The following is a 23,219-nucleotide window of genomic DNA, read 5'->3' on the forward strand; positions in this document are numbered from 1 at the left end:
CGCTTCCGGATCAGATTTCGGTTAATCTAGTAACCTCGAATCGAACGGTGCGGTTCTCGTCGCTCTTATGACTATAAAAACCAACAGCTCCTTCAGTTTGCCAATGGATTCTGTGAGCGTGGAGATATTGTAGACGGCGGAGTTTGAATTCCACAACCCGACAGTGACAACACTCTGTGCAACTTGAACTCTGTGCAATTCCCTTGGGAGCAATTTAGATTGCCAGTTCGAATTCCTAGAGCTACACTTCCCACTGAAATCGTGTCTGCCAGTGATCGACAACGTTCACCTTCACAAGAATGCAACCTAACAATACTACTTCGTTACAAGCTTTATGCAAAAGGAGTCGACCCGTAACCGATGTTCCCAATGTTCGCCCATGTCAAACACTTGAACATCGGTTCCTTCGTTTAGACTATACACCTTCCGACATTGAAAAATCTCAATTGGAGAACATGCTGAAAGAAGGAGAGCAAAAGGTTGAACAGTGCGAGGAAATTATGGCAGTTTTGCGAAAAAGGCTGGAGCAGATGGAGAGCACACAGAACGCTGTGGAGACTACAAACGCGCAGTGCCGTGCTGCTCTCTCGGCGCAGCGGAGGGTCCCTGTGGAGATCTGGCAGATGATCTTCTCCACGCTTTGCTTGTCACTTCACGAATATTCATTCGACCTCAACTCTGATTCCAGGCTCAACTCTCCGCTTCTAGGACTCCCTGCCATCCTCATTTCCCAAGTTTGCGGAAAATCATTGCTAAAGGAATGCCCAGTATCTGGTCTACCATTAGTTTCCACCTCAGTGAATCACTTCACGATGTCAACGTCTCCACTCCTCTCAAAGTCTATTTATCGAATTCGGAGACATCTCTTTTGAAGATGAGGTTCACATCGTCCCACTCAGCTTACCTCTGCCCACGAATTCTTCAAGCATGGGAAACGTTGTCCAGACACATTCACAGAGGTAAAGAGTTTGTTATGTGGATCGATTCTTCCCAAGACAATTATCATCTCCCACCTATCCCAGATCTTACCTTTCCCTATCTTGAATTCTATCGCGGAGTACGTTTATCACATGATGAACTTCGTTGGCCGTGGTTTCGACGCGCTCTCCGGGAAGCACCTAAGCTTACAACGGTGACCATTCGTTCCCCGTCGCTCCACCACTGTGACTTACCATTTTCACAACTAACGACATGGAGGGTGCTAAGAATCACGTCTGATTCTGGCTTGAGTCAATTTTTTGAATTTGCACGGGCCTGCGGGCACCTCAAGAACTTGACATTGGAGATTTTGTCCTACTCTGTTCCTCCTCGGGAGCTTCGGGAGGTTGAGTTGCCTTCTCTTCAGAAGTTATCCCTCACTTCCTACGTGTATGACATTAGGTGGTTGTATGGCGTTCTCGCATCCCTTGTCATCCCCTCGCTCAAAGAGTGCAATATACAATGCAGGGACTGGCCCGGATCCAGCTTCCTCGACATGGTTCGGCGATCCTCATCTTCGCTCAAACGGATGCGCCTTGCTGTCCTCCAAACGTTAACAAGTTCTCCATGCAGCCCTCTATTTGATGTTCTGCAAGCCGCGTCTGAATTGACTCAGTTCGGGTTCGTCATGGGCAGAGCAGACAACGATCATCCGACCTATCTCACTCGGATGGCGAACGACATGATCTCGACACTCCTCAACAGACTCCAAAACGATCCTAACACTTTCCTCCCAAAACTCAACCTCCTCTCTCTTGAATTTTCGCATGTCACGCCGAACACGCAACTTGTGGAGCGCGTGTTGGGGGTAGTTTCTGCAAGACAGCTCACACTCTATCCTTTGAAGGAATTTCGCCTCCGAGTCGTGCGGCCTGTGGTGGGAAAGAAAGTTGGGGGGGAGTTTGTCATTGGTCCTGAGCTGCTCGAGAGGATCCGAGTGTTAAACGAAGGTCAAATTAAAGTGGCCTTCGAGGACTGCTTTGAGGAGCGGTAATAGTAAGATGGCCGGTTTGAGGGAAGACGATGGTCGCAGCACTCATCAACGGTTCGGAGCCTGGAGGCTATTCAATGCGCGGGGTCGACGATACAGTGGAGCGTCTTCTGAATGTTTCTAGGTACTTAAGAGGCTCGGAAAAAGAATAACTAGCAAAGTGTCAAGTACAGGTGTAAACAGACTCAACGTACATTGGAAACCCATGCGTTGACTTTGAACATTGCGCGAGTGACTCACTCGCTCTATCGTTCTTCAGAACAAGCGACGAAGTATTGATTCATTTCTGACGGGTTCAAAGTAAATGGAAAAGTAACGGGAAGAGTGGCGAGGAGCGGTTACATCTACAAACGGAACACTGCGAGAGTGGCGAGATAACAATGAAAACACGACGGCATATATACATTACGAGTGGAAAAGGGTATATCGCCGCTCAAAATTCTCCTTCTTTCTTCAATTGTGCTTCCCACCTATCGATTTTCCAGTCTACAGGTGACAGGCGATCAGAAAGGCGAATCAACTGAGCTGCAGGAAGACACACCGGGAACATTATAATTGTTTTTGAACTCCTCATTGTTATGACTCAAGAACCACTGCGGCTCCTTCCCAAATGCTCTCTTCAACCCATCAACAACAAGGTGTACCTTCTCGTCTGACAACGGACAGACATAGTTGTCGAGGAACTTGAATAACACCACATTCTCCATCTTTGAGTAAGGAACACCAAGACCAATCCTCCCTCCAGGCTCCAGTCCGAATTCTTTATTCAATTTCCGTAGGGCGCCGTGAAGCACGTCACGGTAATCGTGAGGATTGCGTCCTTCAAGAAAAACCTCCCGACGAGCATATTCCTGAATTTCTTCTGTGGTGAGGGCGATGCCATAGTCAAAAATTGGTGGATAGTGATCAACTTCCTTCCATGGGAAGTATTCGAAGGGAAGGATTTCGAAAGGCTCGTGTTCAAACATGTAACGGAAGGTGAGGTGCTAGTGGCAAAAACCGTCAGATACAGATAATGTTGACTGTGAAGGACAAGCGATGAACGTACACCCTCAGGCGGATCTATTTCATCCTTCGTCTCTTCCAGGTTCATGTTTTGAAGTTTGCATGAAAGAGTCGTAGCCATTGTGGGGGGAGAGGCGCAACCCATACATCACGCGCGTGTCGCGCACAAATTGTAGTGTCATCGCTTTGACCCTAAGGCATACCTGAGACCCACAGAAGTGATTTACCGTTGTTCAACACAGAATCGGGGATTTATTTTTTTTGAAAGTCATAGAGAACATCAGTCGAGCGAAAATTCAGTGATGAAGGAGAGGGAAAAGCCTGGCCTGCCAATCGAAGCCGGTTCAGCGGGCCGTCGGTCGCGACCTATTTTGGTCACAAAAGTCACATTTTACAGGCCGTCACAGTGACTGTGCGCGGGACTGAGGCGTTGAGGGTCTGCTTTTCTCTAATCCTCGGTCAACCTATCTACAACATGCAAGTCTCAAGAGCATGTAAGCCTTAGCTTCAATCCCGAAGCGGTTCTCAATTTACCTCCCCAGAAGTGCACTGAGAATCGTGCTTTTTGATATTTTCCTTTGTGAACAAAATACCAAACACATCTTAACGAGATTGGTGGGTTTGTTTTGCTACTCGTGGATCTAAGTGAATGCCCAATCTGTCGTTTTTTTTAGGCAAAATGAGGATGGTTCTAGAAACAATGGCCGTGGTCCGAATACCGAATCTGTACAGGTATGTTTTCGGCGACTTCTAATTCTGCAGATACGACTAATCCTTTGCAGAAAAAGTCGCCGATTGAGGTATCGATTGGTTGAAGAGATATTGGTTGCAAGCAGATCGACATGAACATGAAGTGGTGCCCGTGGAGAAGATTGAGGCAAACACATCAATCTTGAAGGAGAACTCCTTGGTAAGGGATTATTCGATTATCTCCCACGTATGTTGAAGTCGACGCTATCTACTTAGGACGCCAAATATCTTCAGCGTCGTCGAACGAAATCGCTTTCAATACTACAGATGGTCTGCGAGTCTCCCCACCATAGTAGGCTCAAACACCGGCATCTCCATCGGTTTCGTGGGATTGTCCTGCTTGCAGCTCACCTCCGCCCAACGCATCCACCCTGCATAAGTTCCTTCCACGCAATCGCTTCCGTCGTACCTCCTCCAGAGCATTCCCAACGTGTCATCGAAAAACTTTCCCGATATCCCATGTGCCAACTTCAAGCACCAGCACCCTCCTACTGTTCTTTCAACCATCTCCCGAGCCCGTTTCTGCTCCTCGCTCTCCCACGACTCCAGTGGTTGCGGCATTTTCAGGGACAACAACTCAAATTGACGCTTTCCATTCCACCCTGTCATCTGATCAGGAAGAAACGCATGCTCGAGCATGTCGATCAGCCACGACTTTTCACGAAGGTACTTTGGGCCATCCCAACCGTCCTCAACGTCCAGCCATCGTGCGGCAGCTCCAATTGCTTGTATCTGAATGGCATAGTCGGTCATGAAACTATCATCAACAACCAGTTCCTCCTCTCCACGCTCCATCACAAAGTTACTCGGAACTGTCATCAACGGAACGTGTGTAAGCAACGGATGCTTGTGCATTCCGGTCGTGGTCGTCTTCCCTTCCCACAACTTCAACAGAATCTTATGCGCTCGCAACACCAGCGGATTATCAGGGCCGCACATCATGGCGAAGTGACTGATACCGCCGGGAGGGCTCCCATCCTGAAACCTGCAAAATCATATGGCGATTCGGGGTTGCAGACGACTTGTTCCCATAGCCAGTTCAAGTCACCGAACTGCAAGATGCCCACATCGAGGTAGACACCGCCGTATTTGAGGAGGAGAGGGAAACGAACCAGATCGGATGTGTGTTGTCCGACGAATGATCCATCGAGTTGGGAATTCGTGAATGCGGCCGGTACGATTGAAGGAGAAGTCGTATCGATGTATCGTGAGACGTTCAGGGGCGACCCTTCTACCCTATCGAAGACGTAGATGTTCCACCCCAATGGCGAATACCGGCGGTACCAGGCGAGGACGTTGTGCAAGAGGGACGGTGGGAGGGCGAATATCCCAGAATGCCAAAAGGCGAATATAGATTTGGAACCAACGCTAGGCGGGTTCGGAGATGTTAGAGCAGCGGGTAGAGTGTCGTCAAGAGGGAGAGGAGCTATCATGGACTGTGGGATCTGTGATGTTCCCGGAATAGGAGGATAGTCCATTTTTTGCTTTGATTTGGTTCGAAGGTTGTTGGGTGGGTGGATGCAGTTTTATGCTTTACAAGCTTGACTCGATTCGGTATCGCAACCCAGGTGGAAACAGTAGATGATTCATTCGTATCATGGATTCCGACAATCTTGTGGGCCGCGTGAATCGGTTGAGATGTATAGCATTATTTGGAATGCTCGCTCATCGGGTAGCCCATCGTACTAGGCCTACGTCTTGGATTCCCCTTACGAATCGGTTCCGAATTTCGCCTGCGCCATTCGGTACTGTATCGATACGTTTGCCACAATTACGGTGTGTATAGTCCATATCGTACCGAGTTGAAAGCGGTAATCACGATTTGTTGCTTAATACCCTCTATCCTTCAGTCGAACGCTGTTTCCCTGGTTGATCGGTAGCGGGGATAAATAGTCTCTCGCCTCGACTCGGTTGAGCAGGAAACATTCAGTAATGGAGTCCAGCGGGACCGCGATTCTATACACAGGAATTTCCCAGCGGCCAAGTTTCGCATCCTCGGGCATTCCATCCAACGTGCGTTTGCCGTTGTGAATATGTCACCTATCTAGCCTTGGACGTCTGGACCTTTGCCGACTGAACGACATTTTGCAGTGTCATACGGAGTCGTCTCTGAGACGGTTTACTTTATATCCATCCTTTCTTCCAGTCTCGAAACCATCGATCTTCAAGACTACAGATCAGAACCCAAAATCTCTCTGTATTTTACCAGCCTAGTCGTACTCGCCCTCTCTTCTTTAGCTCTCTGATGAATATTTCAGAACGGAGCTTCGGGTACTGTGTTCCTATCGGACCCGTAGCAGCAGGTGTTTCACCCCGATCATGGGGTATCTTCATCATGAATTTCGTTGGCCGTGGTTTCGGCGCGCTCTCCGGGAAGCACCTAAGCTTACAACGGTGACCATTCGTTCCCCGTCGCTCCACCACTGTGGCTTACCATTTTCACAACTAACGACATGGAGGGTCCTAAAAATCACGTCTGATTATGGCTTGAATCAATTTTTTGAATTTGCACGGGCCTGCGGGCGCCTCAAGAACTTGACATTGGAGATTTTGTCCTATTCTGTTCCTCCTCGGGAGCTTCGGGAGGTCGAGTTGCCTTCTCTTCAGAAGTTATCCCTCACTTCCTACGTGTATGACATTAGGTGGTTGTATGGCGTTCTCGCATCCCTTGTCATCCCCTCGCTCGAAGAGTGCAATATACAATGCAGGGACTGGCCCGGATCCAGCTTCCTCGACATGGTTCGGCGATCCTCATCTTCGCTCAAACGGATGCGTCTTGCTGTCCTCCAAACGTTAACAAGTTCTCTGGCATGCAGCCCTCTATTTGATGTTCTGCAAGCCGCGTCTGAATTGACTCATTTCGAGTTCGTCATGGGCAGAGCAGACAACGATCATCCGACCTATCTCACTCTGATGGCGAACGACATGATCTCGACACTCTTCAACAGACTCCAAAACGATCCTAACACTTTCCTCCCAAAACTCAACCTCCTCTCTCTTGAATTTTCGCATGTCACGCTGAACACGCAACTTGTGGAGCGGGTGTTAGAGGTAGTTTCTGCAAGACAGCTCACACTCTATCCTTTGAAGGAATTTCGCCTCCGAGTCGTGCGGCCTGTGGTGGGAAAGAAAGTTGGGGGGAAGTTTGTTATTGGTCCTGAGCTGCTCGAGAGGATCCGAGTGTTGGACGAAAGTCGAATCAAAGTGCTCTTCGTGGACCGCTTTGAGGAGTAAGATGGTCGGTTTTGAGGGAAGACGACGGCTGCAGCACTCATCGACGGTTCAGAGGCTATTCAACGCGCAGGTTCGATGATACAGTGGCGCGTCTTTTGAACTTTTATAGGTACTTGAGAGGTTCGGCAAATAGAAACCATATCTGACAAAGAACGACTAGTGTACATAGACTTGATGTACATTTGAGACTCATGCCACTCGGTCTTGACTCTGAAGTTTGAACATTGCATGAGTGACCCGGTCGCTCTATCGTGTTGCAAGACAAGCGACGAAGTATTACACACTGATTCATTCTGAAAGGTTTCAAACAAATGGAAAAAGTAATGGAAATAACGGCGAGAGGTTACCTATAAGTACAATTGGAACACGAATACGTGCGAGGGTGGCGAGATAGCAATGAAAACACGACGGCATATATGTATTACGAGTGGAAAGGGTGTATATGGTGGGTCAGATTTTTCCTTCTTTCTTTAATTGTGCCTCCCATCTATCGATTTTCCAATCTATAGGTGACAGGCGAGTTAGTAAGGCAAAACAACCTGATCTAGAGGAAGACACACCAGGAACGTTATAGTTCTTTTTGAACCGCTCATTATTATGACTCAAAAACCACTTCGGCACCTTCCCAAATGCTTTCTTCAGCCCATCAGTAACAAAGTCCACCTTTTCCCCTGACAACAGACACACATAGTTGTCGAGGAACTTTAATAACACTACATTCCCCATCTTTGTGTGAGGGACACCGATATTGATCCTCCGTCCAGGCTCCAACCCGAATTCGTTATTCAATTTTCGTAACACACCATGAAGAACGTCACAGTAATCGCAAGGAGGTTTGCGCCCTTCGACAAAAACTTCCCGACGTGCATATTCCTGAATTTCTTCTGTGGTAAGGGCGACGCCGTAGTCGAAAATTGGTGGATAGTGATCAACTTCCTTCCATGGGAAGTATTCGAAGGGAAGGGTTTCGAAGGGCTCGTGTTCAAACATGTAACGGAAGGTGAGGTGCTAGTGCCAAAAATCGTCAGATAACGTTGACTGTGAAGGATGAGCAATAAACGTACACCCTCAGGCGGATCTATTTCATCCTTTGTCTCTTCCAGATTCATGTTTTGGAGTTTGGATGAAAGAGTCGTAGCCATTGTGAGGGGAGAGGCGCAACCCGCACGCGTATACATCACGCGCGCGTCGCGCACAAATTGTAGTGTCATAAGGTATACCCGAGACCCACAGAAGGGATTTTACCATTGTTCAACACAAAAATTGGAGATTTCAAGAGTCATTGATTGAGAACATCATTCGAGTGAAAATTCAGTAATTATAACGAAGCTGGCGGGATCAGCGGGCCGTCGGTCGCGATCACCTGTTTTAGAGTCACACTAGTCACATTGTACATGTTCCGAGATGTCGAGCTTGCGAGAGATTATCTGAGGATGAGATCACGCGGCAGATGGACGCGCTCGCAGCACTCTTCTCCTCACGCGTCCATCTCGCCGTTCGCATTTTGACATCCATATCTCTCTTGCTCTTCTTCTAAAAAATTTTCCTTTCTCAATCATGCATTTCCTTACGCGTTCTGACTCCCAGAATTTTCCCAGTAGAAAACCGGTCACTCACACAAACAACGTCGTCATTCAACAACTGAAGAAGCTCTCCCTCACCGAGCGCATCACGTTCAACGCGTCCATTTCCAAGAAAAATGCGGACATCAGACAAACAAGGATTCAGCACTTGCAAGATCCAGAAAAAAATCCCGCTCCCGACTGCGAGACGGCCTCTCTCATCACACTGGACGACGAGGAGTACATTACTCTGAAGAAGAACAAACCTTTTTTCGATCAGGTCAAAAAGTATCTTCCGCAAAACATTTTGGATTGGGTTATAAGGTCGAACGAAGAGCCTCAGCCTGCTGCAGGCAGTTCGTCTGGTAGTGCAACACCCGCTAGGCAGATATATGCACAGCCGTTTACACTCATTTCTCATGTTCCTGGAAAGGAACCTCCCCTCGTATTTCCTGAAGCTCTTCATGCAGCCTTTGCTCACACTCCACTCCCTTTAGGCCTTTTTCAGTCAAATCATATCAGGTATATACACAAGAATCTCCTCGCTCTCGACACGAAGACTGTTGTTCCCACTACCATCTCTACCAACTCAGTTTCCAAACCTGCGAAGGTCACCGTTCTCAACATATCGAAGATCTGCACGGATCTGCACGTCATACTAGATGACCCATCTGGCATGGACGGCATGGAGGACCTCAAGATGTTCCGAGAATGCGCGTTGAATTTCACGCTATTTCTTCAGGACGTCGACGAGAAATACAAGAAGGACAATCCTTCTTCAGCTGACGAGGAGGAAGTACTCTTCTTCAGTAGTCACTTCCATACTCACTTCGAGTTTTTTCTCTCCCAGCGCGATTGTAACACCCTTTACAAGTGGTGGAAACCAACCGAATATAAGCTCTGCGAGGAGTTCTTTGTTCATCGTAAAGCTTTCGACTGGGCCCGCTATGCGAAGTGCTACGAGGACTGTCAACTGGCTAAAAAATCCGAAGACTTCACGCAGGAATGGATGAAGAAATCTGAGGATCTTATGGCTGAACAGATCCTGAAACTCAGGGAAGAGTTCAAGATGGCATCCTCATCTTCTGGAGGGAAAAAGCGGTCTGAGCCATCTCGCTCAGATCGTTCTTTCACTCCCTTTCAGAAGGGCAGTAGGGAAAACAGAAAGAACTCAGTCCCTAGCTGCCTCTTATGTGCCGAGTCTCATAAACTCATGGACCATGTCGACGGCAGTGGCGAGAGACCATGGGCAGCCCTTCGTGGTGGCGAAATCATGCATCCAACCACAAACAAACCCATCTGTATCTCCCACAACATCTATGCCTCTGGTTGCAATGCTGGAAAGACCTGCTCTAGACTACACGTCTGCTCCTTTTGCGGCCAGTCTGATCACCGCGCCTTCAGCTGGAAATGTTGTGAAAGAAAGTCTGTCACCTGAGGCTTTTCGTAAACTTGCTCGTTCCTCACCCCTTCCCTACACTGATTTCTCGACTACCATCCATTACCGTCCTCATCTTCCCAACTCCCTTCCAACTCACAACGAGATTTTCAAGTCCATCATCACTCCATATGATTCTTCCGCCTTCACCTCTCTTCTCGCCAAATTCAACCTGCAGTCGTCATACCCAATCCTTGTCCACAATCTCCGTCATGGTTCCCACTTGGCAACATGCCACGTATAGAACAGACCATTGTCATGCCAAACCATTCCACAGTCGCCCAGTACCCTCAAGTCATCGATGACTACATAACCCAAGAGCTCGCTTCCGGCCACTTCAGTGGTCCTTTCTCAGAAGACCTTATGAGGACTATAGTCCGTGGTCATTTTATCTCATCGCCGTTTATCGTGGCTACGCAAGACCAAGGACCAAACCTTCCTCTCAAACATCGCGTTTGCCGAAACCTTTCAAAGTCCACTAAAGTACAAGTTTCTGTCAACTCATTCATCGAAAAGGAGCTCTTCCCCACTCGTTTCGACACTGCTTCGAAGATGGCCGAACTGGTGAGTTGTCTCTTTTAATCACTTCCTTCCATCTACCACCTACTCTGCTCCTCCCTATTTCCTCTATGGTCTTACTTGACCTACCAAATCTGGTCAATCTTGTCCTCCCGAACCCAGTCACTCTGACCTATCGAACCTGGCCTTACTTGGCCTAGCTCCTCACTCTGTCAATCCTACTACTCATACTCTTACTCACTCTAAAACTTCCTCAGGCCGCCTCTGCCCCTCCAGGTACGAGAGCGTGCACTCTCGATATCGCAAAATTTCATCGTACATGCCCGGTTCTTCCCGACCATAAACCTTTCCTCGTGGTACAGGGGAGACCAGGTGACTTTTATGCTGACCACTGTCATCCTTTTGGTGCAGTTAGTGCCAGTAGTAACTCCGGCATGATATCGAATGCTGTTGTTGACATCTGGCATGCACAAGGTCTTGGACCTGTCCTCAAGTATGAAGACGATCTTAATGCTTTTCTCCTCCCTTCACCAACCTCCTCATCCGACAACCATTATTCCTATCCCTATAACCGTGCCGAACTCCTTCGTCACGTCGAGACTCTCTGCATTCCTTGGCATGATCCAAAAGACAAGGGTGACGAAGATTTTATCTTCATCGTCACATTTGTTGGTCTGCTCTGGGACCTTCCGCTTCATCGGGTCTCTCTCCCCGAGAAGAAGAGGTTGAAGTATCTCGGCTGTGTCACCTCTTTCCTGGAGAACAAGGTTCATCGTTGTGATCTTCTCACAGTTCAGAAACTTCATGGCACTCTTTGCCATTGCGCATTTGTCTTTGTGGACGGCCGTTCATATCTTGCCTCACTCTCCAATTTCATGTCAAGGTTCAAGGGGAACACTTTCCTCTGTTTATACCCTACTCACGCCGTTATTCGAGATCTCCTCTTTTGGAAGGTGTCCCTCTCAGACACCACATTTTTTCGCCAACTCCACCCTAAAGGTCCAGTACGTGATCTGGGTATTTTTGTGGATGCCTCCACTGAATGGGGCATTGGCATTCTCATTGGGACTCAATGGGCAGCCTTCCATCTCCTTCCAACTTGGAAAGAACCCAGTCGCGACATCTGTTGGTTAGAGACCTTGGCCATTGAGCTTTTGGTCTACTTCCTTGACAAGATGGCGTTCAAATTTACGAATCTCCTCGTTCACTCCGATAACCAAGGGACCATTGGGGCTATGGCAAAGGCCCATAGCCCTAATATCTTCATCAATCACTCTCTACGGCGTATCTATGCTATTCTAAACCCTCTCTTCATCTCGCTACAGATGACCTACATTGAATCTGAAAAGAATCTGGCCGATCCCCTCTCGCGCGGAGAGTTTGGTGACCCAGCTTCCCAACTACCACTCCTCTTTGACATACCGGAGGAGCTTCTATCCGTCATCTACTATGATGGATAGTCTTTTCTTTGGTCATCTGTCAGCGCGTGCTGACAAGGGCCCTGGGAAACCGCGCATCCCAGTCGTGCTCAAATCATCTCCACTTGTCTCTTATAACTCCACCCTCACAGGCATTTCTCTGCCATCTTGTATGTTTTATACATCTCCTTTTCTACTTTATTCTAACCCTAGTATAGTTCCCTCAGCTCACTCTTACTCGGTACCATTGTCCAATCAAAACGGTTACCATAATTTGCCTCGTATGACATCTCTCTATTTTCCTTTCATCTCCTCACAATTTCCAGGTCTCTTCTCAGCTCCCACCGCATCAGTGTCCTCTCGCATTCTCCCAAACGACGTTCCACCACAGCCACAGATACCACGCCCTCCAAGACGGGGTAACGAAATTTCTCCTAGCCTCTTTCGCCCATTTGTCCCTGCAAAGGACCGCATTCACCGATGGTTCTCCCCTTACTCGCTTGTCAAACAGATTGAAGACAGTGCTAAGTACCCCTCTGAAGTACTCTCCCTTGCCTCAAAAGCTATGGCTGGTGGTATTGTTGACAGGACTAAAGGTACCTACGGTGCTGGCATACTCCGCTAATGCGACTTAGTTGACTATGCTACAAGGTTCTTTTTGCACTTTAAACAGTGCTACGGAGCGATATTTGTTGTATTAAGAACTAGAGTGAGCCCGAATTGCTAGTTAAAGCTAGTGCCGCTAGTAGAATGTGCCGTAGGCGCAGCTAGACCAGTTAGAGAGAGCCGTAGATCGTGTCAGAAAACTGTATGACCATTCGAAACCTGTAGAACACTATGAGCGGAGGACTTAAGCGGTAATTCACCGAGTTCTACTCTCTACATTCTACTATGCACTGGCATATCAAGGGATTGTACTATTGGAAGACTTGTAGTCTTCACAGAACCGTTCGTAGCAGAACTCAACAAAGTCAAAAGACCTTCATACTAGGAGTACCTACTTCTACGGGGGATTTAGTTGACAAGAAATCGGACATTGGACCACACAGACTAGGAGAAATTTGATATGACCGTAGATCGAGTCCCGATCTGAGGAAAAGACAAAAAGACATGATACAGATCCCAGATCACAGATAGAGTACCTAGGAACCAGGCAGGAATGAACAACGGATCTCGGAGTCCACGCTGTTCATGTGCTATGGCGATTCGGAACTCTGGATCCATATGCTGGAACTACTTGGACACACAAAGTCCATATGATTTGATAACGTCGAAATGCAGGATAAGGTCCGTAGGCAGGAAATACCATATGGTACGCCTATGTAGGTCCATTCTACATGCTGAAACAAAAATGAAGATCGGTCCAGATTGGTCCAAAACATATGATTCGAATACGGAAAAACTCCGTAGACAAGATTCTGCACATGTAGCAGTCCCTAGCGATAAGATTCCACATGGATTCGTAGCTACGGTGCATTATTTTTAGAGATGAAACAAGTAGAGATAGGATTACAAAGCTAGCGTAGAAGTAGTATAAAAGCAGCTCATGTATCTGTAGATAAAGAAGTACTACCCGTGCGTAGGAAAGTCCTGAGTGGGTTGCCCGTGAGTAACTGCTCTTGACACCAATAGAGAGATTTGCCCTGTCTTTGTGCAGTGAAATGATAAGATTTGATTTGAACTATACGAGACCGTCGAGGTCAAACTAGAGAACTATCCGTCCGTAGGCTGCCGAGGTCTTGATTACTGTTTCGTGATCCGTCGAGGGTCTTAGCGTTCGTGTCCGCCGAGGACTTAGTTTTCGTGTCCGTCGAGGGCAATAGTCTCCAATCGTTCGAATTAGTCTTACCGTAGACGAAATTCATAGTCCCACTTAGTCCACTGGACAATAAACAGAGCCCCTACAAACCCTAGAGTCCCCGTAGCTGTGGTGTTTTACACTTGCAGTTACACATTGATTTCATAAGAACTTCATACGATATTGAGACTGTGATCTTGTGCGTAACCTTTGCCAAGCAGTCCACCCTTGCAATCTTTCCTGGTGTGTAGAGTTATTGATAGACTTTACACGGAGGTTTACTAGTTTTTGGGTTGATTTGGTGTTGGTGCTACTCCCGTAGCTCTGATATTAGGTTGACTCTTGAGTGGTATACTTCGCCCTTTACCGCTTCCACCAGTTCTGTGATGATCTCAAAATCCCCGAAGACCAACGTATGCCTGCTGATGCGACTCTCATCCTTGCTTTCATTGGCAAATATGGTATCGGAAAAAGTCTGGTTCTTGTTGTCGCTCCTGGTTATCTGGTCTCCGGGCGTGGCATATCCAACATCAAGCCCCATGGTGTGGGGATGATCCTCGTCTCACCTGGGCACATGTCACTGCGAATCGAGAGGGCGCACACTTACGTCGTGATCCTCGCCCGCCAGTCTCTTACTCACATCTTAGGGTATGTTGTGGATCCAAGTGGACACTAGTTTACAGACATGGACTGACTCATATTTGACATTCATTCCTTCCTTAACATTCCTTTTATTTCTCTCTTACTCAGCCACTTACTCATCCTCCAGAACACAGTATATACAAGAATATTCTAGATACATGAGCTACCAGTATATAAACCAAATGTAAAGCCTATACAAAATATACATATAACTTCTTATTCTCACAACAGGTTATGGGCCCCGGCCCTAACTAAATTCTCAGACAGTTCATACTCCTACTCTACCTCTGCTCACCATGTCTACTGAATCCTCATCTACTGCTGTCACCAGTGCCTATCGCATCCAACATCTCTCCGGTGTCGAGAATTACTCCACCTGGAAAATAAAGATGCTCGATATTCTCACGGACATGGGCCTCGAAGACTACGTACTCGGCCTAAACGTTAGACCTAACCAACCAGACAGTAACGCCGAACTTTTGGCATGGAGCAAGAAAGACAGACAGGCCCTTTCTGCTATCCGTCTCAGGGTTAGCGACGAACCTTTAGTATATATTTCTGATGCGGCAACATCATCCGCCGCATGGACTACTTTATCCGACATGTATCAGCCAAAAGGGGCAATCGGCATCATACTAGCACGTCGAAAACTATTCCGTGCCCAGTGCCAAGAAGGCAAAGACATTGAGGAACATATCCGGACCATGACCCGGTACCGACAGCAACTTGCCAGCCTCAATTCAAAAATTTCTGATGATGAATTTTCTATTACTCTGCTCACATCCCTCCCAGAATCCTGGAATCCATTTATCCAGGGAGTTGATACCACCTCCCTCTCTGACTCCACCAAACTCATTGCCAGAATACTCGAACAGTCCCACCGAAAGGACACTAAACCCAGTTCGGACGACGTTGCACTAGCGGCGGGCAAGGTCCAAAAGGGGCATCAACGTCGGAAATCGCCGAATGTCGCATGTTATGGCTGTGGTCGCCTCGGGCATGTCAAAGACGAATGCCGGGACACAGCCGCCGGCAAAACTTACACCCCTGAACAGAAGAAACAGAATTTCGAACGGTCGAAACAGTTCCGGCCTCGAAATAATCGGTCACATGTTACTCAGGAGGAACAATCTGCTCAATCTGAGCCTGAGTATGCATTCATGGCTCAGGAATCCAGTTACAAACTCCCTCCTGATACATGGCTGGTAGATTCTGGCACTACTAGTCACATAATCCGTAATAGAATTTATTTTTCCACCTATACCGAGACCCCGGGAAATACCGTTACCGGATTTGGACAATCACCCGCCATTGCAAGGGGTGATGCTCTCATTGCCGCCCACAACGGCACTCATGCCTACAATGTCACCCTTCGGGGATCCCTACATGTCCCCGACTCACCCTTCAACCTTATCTCACTTGGGCGCATGACAAATGCCGGATTCACTGTGAAATGTGCAAATGAATATATGTCCGTATTTTCCCCCGGCACTTCGCCACGTGAAGTTATCCGTGCAAAGCGTATCAGAAATCTCTACGTTGTAACGGTCACTCGCAGCACTTTTCGTTTTGCCGCAAAAAATATTACCTCACCTAGTACATCCCCGGAAACCCCCACACTAGCCTTCCCAGCCAATCCCACTGCCCGTTCATGGAAAGAATGGCACTGTACATTTGGTCACATGTCGCCAAAGTCCGTAAAGCTTCTAAAGGACAAAGGCATGGTTACTGGCATGAATGTTGACACAAACAGTACACTTACGTTTGAATGCAAGGCATGTATACGCGCCAAACAACACATTTTTCCTTTTCCGAACGAATCTGAATCCAAATACACCGAAATCGGCGAAATGACATTTACCGATGTTTGGGGACCGGCCCGAACAAATGGTATCCATAGGGAACGTTACTTCATTACGTTCACTGATGGCGCCACACGCCGCACCATCACCTATTTTATGAAAGAGAAATCAGAAGCGGAAGAAAGGATCAATCAATATGAAGCCTATATTTTTACACAAACCAGCCAAAAAATTAAATGCTTCCGTTTTGACAATGGTGGGGAATATGTCTCTACTGATGTCAAAAAGTCATTAGCCAAAAAGGGGATACGCTGCGAAATAACAGCACCATACTCACCTCAACAGAACGGAGTTGCCGAACAACTAAACCGTACTCTTGTTGAACACGCCCGGGCCATGCTTGCTGAACATGACCTACCCCTTTTTCTCTGCCCCAAAGCGATCGCCTATGCCGTTTACCTAAAAAATCGGTCACCATCACGAGCACTTGACCGTGACATCACACCAGATGAGGCTTTCTCGGGAAAGAAGCCTGATGTCAGTACATTGTACGAATTCGGCACCAAATGCTGGGTATTGCGGCAGGATGGTAAAAATCAGAAACTTACTGCCAAATCTCGCCCATTTTATTTCACCGGCCTCTCGGATGAGTCCCATGCATGGCGATATTACAATCCCAAAAGCCAAAAGATCCAAACTTCCCGAAATATTATTTTTTCCCACACCAATGAAATTGAATTTTCCGAAATTCCCGAAAAGTTGTCGGCACTTGAGGGGGAGCAGAAACCTTCCGAAACAATTGAATCCGAGTCCCCGACAACTGACACATCCAAGAACTTACCCATAGTTGCCAACAACCCACCTGAATCTCCCAGTACAACCCAACAATTAAACCAAACCACTCCAAACATGTCCAAACCTCCACCTGCACCTCAGACTACTCGGACTTTACCTCCTCGTACTTCTAAATCCATCCCGGTTAATTATCGGCTCTTAAATAATCCAGATTCGAGATCGCCGAAAAAGCCGGACGCTTGTGAAACAAGAGTACCGACAGATCCGATGGCAGGACCAGACACGGCAACATTTGCATTTGCGGCCGTATCTGATACAACAGCAAATGAACCACTTACTGTTGCCGAAGCCCAAAATCGTCCCGATTGGTCCAAATGGAAGGATGCGATGGATGCGGAAATTGCACAACTAAAAGACTTAGGTACATACACGCTTACATCATGCCCGCCGGAACGAACTCCGATCTCGAACAAATGGGTCTTTCGACTCAAGCGTGATGACACCGGAAAAATTATTCGGTACAAAGCCCGACTCGTCGCAAAAGGGTTTTCCCAGATCCCCGGAATCGATTTTGACGAAACCTTTGCGCCAGTAGTCAGGATTGAGACCATCCGACTTCTTATTGCACTCGCCGCACAGTATAATCTCAAAGCCCATGTTGTTGATGTCATTGGAGCTTACTTAAATGGAAAACTTGATGAAGACCTTTACATGCAACAACCTGAGTGTTATGAAGATGGAACAACACGCGTCTGCAAACTACATAAATCACTATATGGTTTGAAACAGTCTGGCAGGGTATGGAACCTTACTCTCAACTCCTCTTTCCACAAACTTGGGTACACTCGCTTATTATCAGACCAATGTGTATATTTCCGGCGATCAAATCACGGAATTATTATCATTGCTGTACATGTTGATGACATGACTATTCTTGCATCCACTGATGAATTGATGGAGACTGCCGAAGCCGAATTAGGGAAAGATTTTTCCATCAACAAGCTTGGTGAACTTCGACAGCTCTTAGGAATGGAAATCCACAAAAATCCGGAGTCCATCATCCTTACGCAAACCCAATATATCACCCGGATTCTCGAAAAATTCAATATGTCCTCATGCACACCTGTCCATTCCCCAATCGATACTCATACTAAACTATCCAAATTATCCGACGGCGAGTCCTACCCGGACATCAAATCAATATACCAAGCCATTGTCGGATCCCTCATGTTTGCCGCTATCACTACTCGCCCTGACATATCCTATGCTGTTCAAACTTTATCTCAATTTTCCACGAACCCCGGCCCAAGTCATTTTACAGCCGCCAAGCGAGTCCTACGCTATCTTCGTGGCACGATTGAATTTGGTATCCGGTACTTGAAATCCAAATCAGGCGATATTATCCTATTCTCGGATGCTGATTGGGGTAACAGCCCGGATGACCGGAAATCCATTTCAGGCTATGTTTCTATGTATGCAGGGGGAGCCGTAACTTGGAACTCGAAAAAACAGCCAACCGTTGCCCTTTCAAGCATGGAGGCAGAATATATGGCGCTCGCCGCCGCCACCCGAGAAGCATTGTGGCTGCGAACCATATTTACGGAACTCAATTTATCACCTCAGTCCCCTATTCATATTTCCGTTGACAACCACGGCACTATTTCCTTTGCCCAAAATTCCGGTTTTCACGCCCGTTCAAAGCACATTGACATCCGCCATCATTTTATTCGCGAGAATATTACCTCTAACAAGGTAACAGTTAGTTACTGCGCATCTGAAGATAACAATGCAGATATATTTACGAAGGGACTTGATCGGAACAAGCACGAACATTTCGTCAATAGACTCGGAATGTGTTGAGCTTGAGGGGGAGTGTTGTGGATCCAAGTGGACACTAGTTTACAGACATGGACTGACTCATATTTGACATTCATTCCTTCCTTAACATTCCTTTTATTTCTCTCTTACTCAGCCACTTACTCATCCTCCAGAACACAGTATATACAAGAATATTCTAGATACATGAGCTACCAGTATATAAACCAAATGTAAAGCCTATACAAAATATACATATAACTTCTTATTCTCACAACAGGGTACTCAAGCAAGCTCTAGATCTTGGGAAATCTAAGGATGCAGCGATCTGGGCTTGCGCCGTATGCTTGCTTTATGGTTGCAGGCGGCTTGGAGAGACCACTATCCCTTCTGTCAAAGACTTCAATCCCCGTTTTCATGCTTCCCGCTCATCTCGCATCGTCTTTAACTCCCTCAGTGATGGGAACCTCTCATGCTCCTGTTGTATATCAAAATAAACACGTGGTATTAATCTCCGTTAGTCTATATAGTTACTGAATACGTACAACCACACCTCAGTGTCTAACCGTCACTGAGGTGTAAGTCGTCTTCTCTTCTTTTCCCATATTCGGAGGTGCTCATCTTATCCTCTATAGTATACTCTCTTTAGGTACTATATCTTAATACAAGTGTCTCACCGTCACTGAGGTTATACTCTCTTTAGCCACTCTCTCGCACTCTGGAGCTCCAACGGACTCCGAAGTTTCTCCGTTCTTACACTCTATTCAACACTGCGCATCACAGGTTATGGGCCCCGGCAATGAAACCGTGTCGTCCTCGACAGCTTTGAAACTGGTACAGAAATTACCTACCCTACAGGAGGGAAGTGCGAACTGGTCAGACTACAAGTCCAGAGTCGTTAACCATGCCGTGTCCAAAGGACTCAAACGGCACCTGTTCGGGACCGCACGGAAGCCAGAAAAATTAGTGTTACAACAAGATGGGAAGTGGTACAAAGAAGGATCGTTGCTACTACCGGTAGAAGAAGCGGCCGTAGAGAAGAATGAGGATGCATGGGATGAGTACGACCAGAAGGAGGCTCAGACCCGAGAATTCATTTATCAAACCATTCCGAAATCACTCTTCATACGGGTCCGAGATTTACCAACAGCATGCGATGTGTGGAAGAAGCTTATAGATGTCAATGAAAATCGCAGATCGCTTATAGCGGCCGATTTATTGACGAAACTTCAAAACATGCGATTATCGGAAGGCGGAAACCTCCGGAATCACATTACGGAGATGAAGGAACTCCGAGAAAAGTTGGCCGAAATGGGACACCCTGTTGACGACCTTATGTTTACATCTAACATCACTCGTTCCCTATCATCGTCCGCCATGTACAAACCCGTACTCACCTCGATCTCCATTATAGCCCGAAACAGCAGTCAACCAGTCGATATTGAAGTACTTTTATCAAGTCTCGAAAGTGAGTATGACCAATCGCTAATGCAGGCGGAGGAGAAGAAGTCGCAGGAGGCACTTGTAGCTTCCTTTAATAAAGCTCGCGGATCCGACGGAAACTGAAAAGGGAACCGTAGCAGAAAAAGCGGAAAAGGTGGAGGTAGTGGAAATCCCCACAAGGATACCACTTGCCACAATTGTAACAAGAAGGGTCACATCAAGACTGATTGTTATGCCGAAGGAGGAGGTAAGGCGGATAGTGCGCCTGCCTGGTTTAAGGCATTGCCGAAAGAGAAGCAGAAAGTTGCAAAGGGTGCTAACGTAGCCGAAAAGGAGGAAAAGTCCGACGGAGTTGCGCTCTTAGCTACTAGTTCTGTGGACTATGCAGCGTCCGAACACCGGATTACGTCGGATTTCCGAAGCGAACATACAGCCAACGCGGCTACCCGCACGGACTCCGATAAAATTATAGACTGTGGAGCAAGCAGCCATTTTACCCCAGATCGCGATAGTATAAGTGATTACGTCGAAATTCCTCCGGAGCCTATTACGGCCGCCGACGGACGATCTTTTAATGCCATAGGCAAGGGGAACATGCAGGTTTACTTTCCGATGGGACCCGGGAAAAGTCCGACGAAAGTTACGTTGAAGAACATCTATTATTGTCCACAAATGGTCTACACTCTTATTTCTGTCAGCAGCATGGACCGAGCCGGATGCAAACTTACAATCCACAACAGTACATGCATTATTCAAACGTCCGATGGAAAAATCGTCGGCCGAATTCCCCGGATCCGAAATCTCTATCGTATCACAGATCATCATGCTCACGCTGCCGAATCATCTACTCCGGACATTACTCTAAGTCATATGGAAGCACATCGGATTCTTGCCCATGTCAACTATGACGACATTGACTACATGATCAAACATGAAATGATCACCGGAATCCGAATTGATCCGAAGTCACCTCGAGAATTTTGCGAAGACTGTGTCAAAGCGAAAATTACTCGGAGGCCATTTCCGAAGGAAAGCGAAGAAGAATCGTTCCAACCAGTTGTTGGCGGAAAAGTCACGGCCGACGTTTGGGGACCCGCACCCGTTAAATCCTTAGGTGGTCACAATTACTTCATTGCTTTCCACGACAAACACACTCGGCAATCGCGGGTACACTTCATGAAGCATAAATCAGAAGCTCTACAGAAGTATAAGGAGTATGAGGCATGGATGATGACTCAACGGAACCAACCTATCCAAATTTTCGGAGCGGACCGAGGCGGAGAATTTTTGTCTACAGAATTTGACAACTATCTTGCGTCTAGAGGAACCATTCGTCATTTGACAGCCCACGATTCGCCGCAATCCAATGGCGGATCCGAACGGATTAACCGGACAACACTGGACATGGCTCGCGCACTGTTGATACGTGCCAAGTTATCCCGGAACTTGTGGGCCGAAGCAATTAACCATGCTTTTTGGGTTAAAGATCGACTTCGTCATAGAGGACTGAAGAATGATCAAACTCCGCTGGAAGCCGGAACCGGATTAAAACCGGACATTGCAAAAGTACCAGAATGGGGACGGAAAGTGTGGGTGAAGGACTTAGAAGCCGGAAAGCTAGACTCAAGGGCAAAGGAAGGCAGGTTTGTTGGTTATGACCAAGCAACCAAAGGGTACAGAATTTACTGGCCCGAAAAGCGGAAAGTTTCGGTCGAACGGGATGTAGTCTTCAACAAAGACGAACAATTCGAACCTGGAACTGCTCACATTGAGGGGGAGACAGACTTACCTGATTTTCCAACCTCTAGGAATTTTTCCGAGTCCAATCCGAGCATTTCCAGTACGCCACAAGTCCCCGCAGCTATTCCACCACCAACACCGCCGAGAACTCCGGAAGCCGAACCGGAACAGCCTCCGGAAGCTCCGGAACCCGAAATAAATCGCCGTCCTGTAAGAACAACAGCTGCGAAACCCGGACCCGGTGGTTGGAGAATGATGAACAACATGAATGTGAAGGCTCATCATATCAAACCCCGAAAGGACGCCGCGTTCGCCGGATTTGTAGATGAGGAGGAAAGATTAGAACCAGGGGGAGTCCTGTTCAATCTAGAGGAATTAATTGCGGAAGCGATGGTCGCCGTAGAAGACGAACCAAGTATAGAGGAAGCATTGACTGGACCCGAAGCGGAACTCTGGAGACCGGCCTTTCAAGCCGAATACGATCAGATCGAAAAGATGGAAACCTGGGATCTAGTAGAGCTACCCAAAGGTGTCAATCTCGTCGGATCTAGATGCATCCTCCGGAGAAAACGGGATTCCGAAGGAAAAGTTGCCAAGTACAAGGTGAGAGCAGTAGCAAAGGGTTTTACGCAGAAATTTGGCGTAGACTACACGGATACATTCGCTCCGACGGTGCGTCCGGCGACGATCCGTACACTACTTGCAGTCGCCACAAGTCTCGGAGCCGAAATTGACCACGGAGATGTCAAAAACGCCTATCTCTATGGTACACTGCCACCGGACCAGAAAATCTACATGGAACTTCCTCCGTACTACTCCGAATTTAAATCCATTCCAACCCACCTTCACGGAAAGCGAATCGTATGCCGACTTAAGAAATCCTTATACGGTACAAAGCAGGGAGCACACGAGTGGACCCGAGCGAAGGAGGAGAAAATTTGCAGAACCATGCACTACACCAAATGTAATGCAGATGAAGCCGTTTACTACAAATTTGATGGTACAGTTTGGAGCATTATAGCCAGCGCTACAGACGACTTTGTTTTCATCGCGGACTCCAAAGAAACTAATGCACTTGCAAAGAAACAAGTCGGCGAGCACTTCGAACTCGTTGATCTTGGTGCATTTAATTGGTTTCTAGGAATGAGCTCATCCCGGAACCGAGAAACCCGAAAAATCTACCTGGACCAACATGCGTACATTGACCAAATTGTAACGCGTATGGATCTACAGGACGCTCGGACCGCGGATACTCCGATGGAACCTGGAATTGATCTTAGTCTCGAATC

At 47.3% G+C, this 23,219-nt stretch overlaps 6 protein-coding genes across 6 annotated transcripts; 2 read left to right on the forward strand and 4 right to left on the reverse strand.

Annotated features, from left to right (window-relative positions):
• The first annotated feature begins 200 nt into the window (after positions 1 to 200).
• Positions 201 to 2,077, forward strand: E1B28_006972 (uncharacterized protein). The gene is made up of 2 exons (XM_043151680.1): positions 201 to 646; positions 709 to 2,077. Exons 1-2 carry the CDS (start codon positions 300 to 302, stop codon positions 1,970 to 1,972), a joined length of 1,611 nt encoding a protein of 536 aa, XP_043009760.1. The 5' UTR covers positions 201 to 299; the 3' UTR covers positions 1,973 to 2,077.
• A 325-nt stretch (positions 2,078 to 2,402) lies between these two features.
• On the reverse strand, positions 2,403 to 3,119 carry E1B28_006973 (uncharacterized protein; the record flags this gene model as incomplete). The annotated part of the gene is made up of 3 exons (XM_043151681.1): positions 2,403 to 2,455; positions 2,511 to 2,955; positions 3,018 to 3,119. 3 exons carry the CDS (start codon positions 3,117 to 3,119, stop codon positions 2,403 to 2,405), a joined length of 600 nt encoding a protein of 199 aa, XP_043009761.1.
• Positions 3,120 to 3,985: 866 nt separating this feature from the next.
• Positions 3,986 to 4,579, reverse strand: E1B28_006974 (uncharacterized protein; the record flags this gene model as incomplete). Its single annotated transcript, XM_043151682.1, has 1 exon — positions 3,986 to 4,579. The coding sequence occupies one exon, from the start codon at positions 4,577 to 4,579 to the stop codon at positions 3,986 to 3,988; it is 594 nt and encodes a 197-aa protein (XP_043009762.1).
• An 83-nt stretch (positions 4,580 to 4,662) lies between these two features.
• E1B28_006975 (uncharacterized protein) lies at positions 4,663 to 5,202 on the reverse strand (the record flags this gene model as incomplete). The annotated part of the gene is made up of 1 exon (XM_043151683.1): positions 4,663 to 5,202. The coding sequence occupies one exon, from the start codon at positions 5,200 to 5,202 to the stop codon at positions 4,663 to 4,665; it is 540 nt and encodes a 179-aa protein (XP_043009763.1).
• An 841-nt stretch (positions 5,203 to 6,043) lies between these two features.
• E1B28_006976 (uncharacterized protein) lies at positions 6,044 to 6,958 on the forward strand (the record flags this gene model as incomplete). Its single annotated transcript, XM_043151684.1, has 1 exon — positions 6,044 to 6,958. The coding sequence occupies one exon, from the start codon at positions 6,044 to 6,046 to the stop codon at positions 6,956 to 6,958; it is 915 nt and encodes a 304-aa protein (XP_043009764.1).
• Positions 6,959 to 7,191: 233 nt separating this feature from the next.
• Positions 7,192 to 8,214, reverse strand: E1B28_006977 (uncharacterized protein). Its single transcript, XM_043151685.1, has 3 exons — positions 8,023 to 8,214; positions 7,519 to 7,966; positions 7,192 to 7,461 (listed from the first exon to the last, which is right to left on the reverse strand). The coding sequence occupies exons 1-3, from the start codon at positions 8,167 to 8,169 to the stop codon at positions 7,409 to 7,411; spliced, it is 648 nt and encodes a 215-aa protein (XP_043009765.1). The 5' UTR covers positions 8,170 to 8,214; the 3' UTR covers positions 7,192 to 7,408.
• Positions 8,215 to 23,219: the final 15,005 nt, after the last annotated feature.

This window comes from Marasmius oreades, chromosome 4, assembly GCF_018924745.1.
Source record: "Marasmius oreades isolate 03SP1 chromosome 4, whole genome shotgun sequence".
NCBI classification, from domain to species: domain Eukaryota; kingdom Fungi; phylum Basidiomycota; class Agaricomycetes; order Agaricales; family Marasmiaceae; genus Marasmius; species Marasmius oreades.

What these genes read in the sequence shown, in the direction of transcription:
- E1B28_006972 (XM_043151680.1), top strand. Translation starts at nt 300, where the DNA reads ATGCAACCTAACAATACTACTTCGTTACAAGCTTTATGCAAAAGGAGT. An exon ending in ATCTTCTCCACGCTTTGCTT is followed by an intron (nt 647 to 708) that starts GTCACTTCACGA and finishes CTCCGCTTCTAG; the next exon opens with GACTCCCTGCCATCCTCATT.
- E1B28_006977 (XM_043151685.1), bottom strand. Translation starts at nt 8,169, where the DNA reads ATGACACTACAATTTGTGCGCGACGCGCGCGTGATGTATACGCGTGCG. An exon ending in AAATAGATCCGCCTGAGGGT is followed by an intron (nt 7,967 to 8,022) that starts GTACGTTTATTG and finishes TTTTGGCACTAG; the next exon opens with CACCTCACCTTCCGTTACAT. An exon ending in AAAGAACTATAACGTTCCTG is followed by an intron (nt 7,462 to 7,518) that starts GTGTGTCTTCCT and finishes TGTCACCTATAG; the next exon opens with ATTGGAAAATCGATAGATGG.